This window comes from Pygoscelis adeliae, unplaced genomic scaffold, assembly GCF_000699105.1.
Source record: "Pygoscelis adeliae isolate BGI_AS28 unplaced genomic scaffold, ASM69910v1 Scaffold867, whole genome shotgun sequence".
NCBI classification, from domain to species: Eukaryota; Metazoa; Chordata; class Aves; order Sphenisciformes; family Spheniscidae; genus Pygoscelis; species Pygoscelis adeliae.
The window spans coordinates 12,635-14,259 of NW_008825125.1; the positions used below are offsets into that span (position 1 = coordinate 12,635).

General features: G+C 66.2%; 1 protein-coding gene across 1 annotated transcript in view; it reads left to right on the forward strand.

Annotated features, from left to right (window-relative positions):
* LOC103920518 (phospholipid-transporting ATPase ID-like) overlaps positions 1-1,499 on the forward strand; it is a gene marked incomplete at its 5' end in the record, with an annotated part of 12,269 nt that extends 10,770 nt beyond the window's left edge. Inside the window, 5 exons of the mRNA XM_009328264.1 lie at positions 44-127; positions 350-595; positions 740-878; positions 972-1,102; positions 1,212-1,499. Of these exons, the coding sequence (XP_009326539.1) occupies positions 44-127; positions 350-595; positions 740-878; positions 972-1,102; positions 1,212-1,499 (888 nt within the window). The remainder of the gene's footprint in view (positions 1-43; positions 128-349; positions 596-739; positions 879-971; positions 1,103-1,211) is intronic.
* Positions 1,500-1,625: the final 126 nt, after the last annotated feature.

Genomic DNA, 1,625 nt, shown 5'->3' on the forward strand with positions numbered 1-1,625 from the left:
GCGGGCAGTTCTCGCATCCCCCTGAGCACTCCATTCCATGCAGACCGTGTACGACCAGTACTTCATCACGCTGTACAACATCGTCTACACATCGCTGCCCGTGCTCGCCATGGGCGTCTTCGACCAGGTATGGCAGGGGGTGGCAAGGAGGGTCCCTGGGTGCGCAAGGAGCTGGCCTGGCTCCCCTGTGTGGCCCACCCTGCCGGAGGAAGGGCTGCCCGGCTGCCTGGGCTGGGCTGTCCTTGTCCCTCCACGGCACGGGTGGTGGTGGAGGCTGGCCCAGCCCCAGTGAACAGGCTGTGCCTGCCTGGGGCTGGAGGGAGGTGCCCAGAGTGCCCCGTGCCCCCAGGACGTGCCGGAGCAGCGGAGCATGGAGTACCCCAAGCTCTATGAGCCCGGGCAGCTGAACCTGCTCTTCAACAAGCGGGAGTTCTTCATCTGCATCGCCCAGGGCATCTACACCTCCGTCCTCATGTTCTTCATCCCCTACGGCGTCTTTGCTGATGCCACCCGTGACGATGGCGCCCAGCTGGCCGACTACCAGTCCTTTGCCGTCACCGTTGCCACCTCCCTCGTGATTGTCGTCAGCGTGCAGGTAGGGACATGGCTCTTTGGCCCCAGCCTCTCACCTTTAGTATAAAGGGCGGGTGAAGGTTTGGGTCCTGTCCTGCCCTGTGGCCGCGCTCAGAGCACCGTGGCCGTCCCCTGAGCCCTGCCTCCTCCTTCCCCTCTCCACCAGATTGGGCTGGACACGGGCTTCTGGACGGCCATCAACCACTTCTTCATCTGGGGCAGCCTGGCCGCCTACTTTGCTATCCTCTTTGCCATGCACAGCGACAGCCTCTTCCAGATGTTCCCCAACCAGTTCCGCTTTGTGGGTGAGTCCCGGGGGGGGCTGAGCAATGCCCCCGACCCCAGCAGGGTGCTGCCCCAGCTGAGCCCTGGCTGGACTCGCACTTTCCTCCCGCCAGGTAATGCGCAGAACACTCTGGCCCAGCCCACGGTCTGGCTGACCATCGCCCTCACCACCGTGGTCTGCATTATGCCCGTTGTGGCCTTTCGCTTCCTCAAGCTGGACCTGAAACCCGAACTCTCGGACACGGTGAGAGCGCGTGGCCGCGGGGGGCGGACACGGGGGTCACTGTCCCCTGGGGGCAGGCGGTTCTGCAGGTCCCTGACCCTGTCCCCTGTCCCCCCGGCGGTGTCCCCAGGTGCGCTACACTCAGCTGGTACGGAAGAAGCAGAAGACCCAGCACCGGTGCATGCGGCGCGTGGGGCGTGTGGGCTCGCGCCGCTCTGGCTATGCCTTCTCCCACCAGGAGGGTTTCGGGGAGCTCATCATGTCGGGCAAGAACATGCGTCTCAGCTCCCTGGCGCTCTCCAGCTTCACTGCCCGCCCCAGCGCCGGCTGGATTGAGACCCTGCGCAAGAAGAAGGGCAGCGACAGCAGCACTGCCGGCAGCCCCAGCGGCACGGCCGACAAGACGCTCAAGGTGTGAGTCAGGCTGGGGTGTGAGGCAGTCCCCTCCCGTGCAGCCAGGGGCCTCCCTCGCCCCCCACTCTCGCTGTGGCCCGGTGTGGCTGAGCCCCTCCTGGGGGGGGGGGGGGGGGGGCCTTGGGGGGGG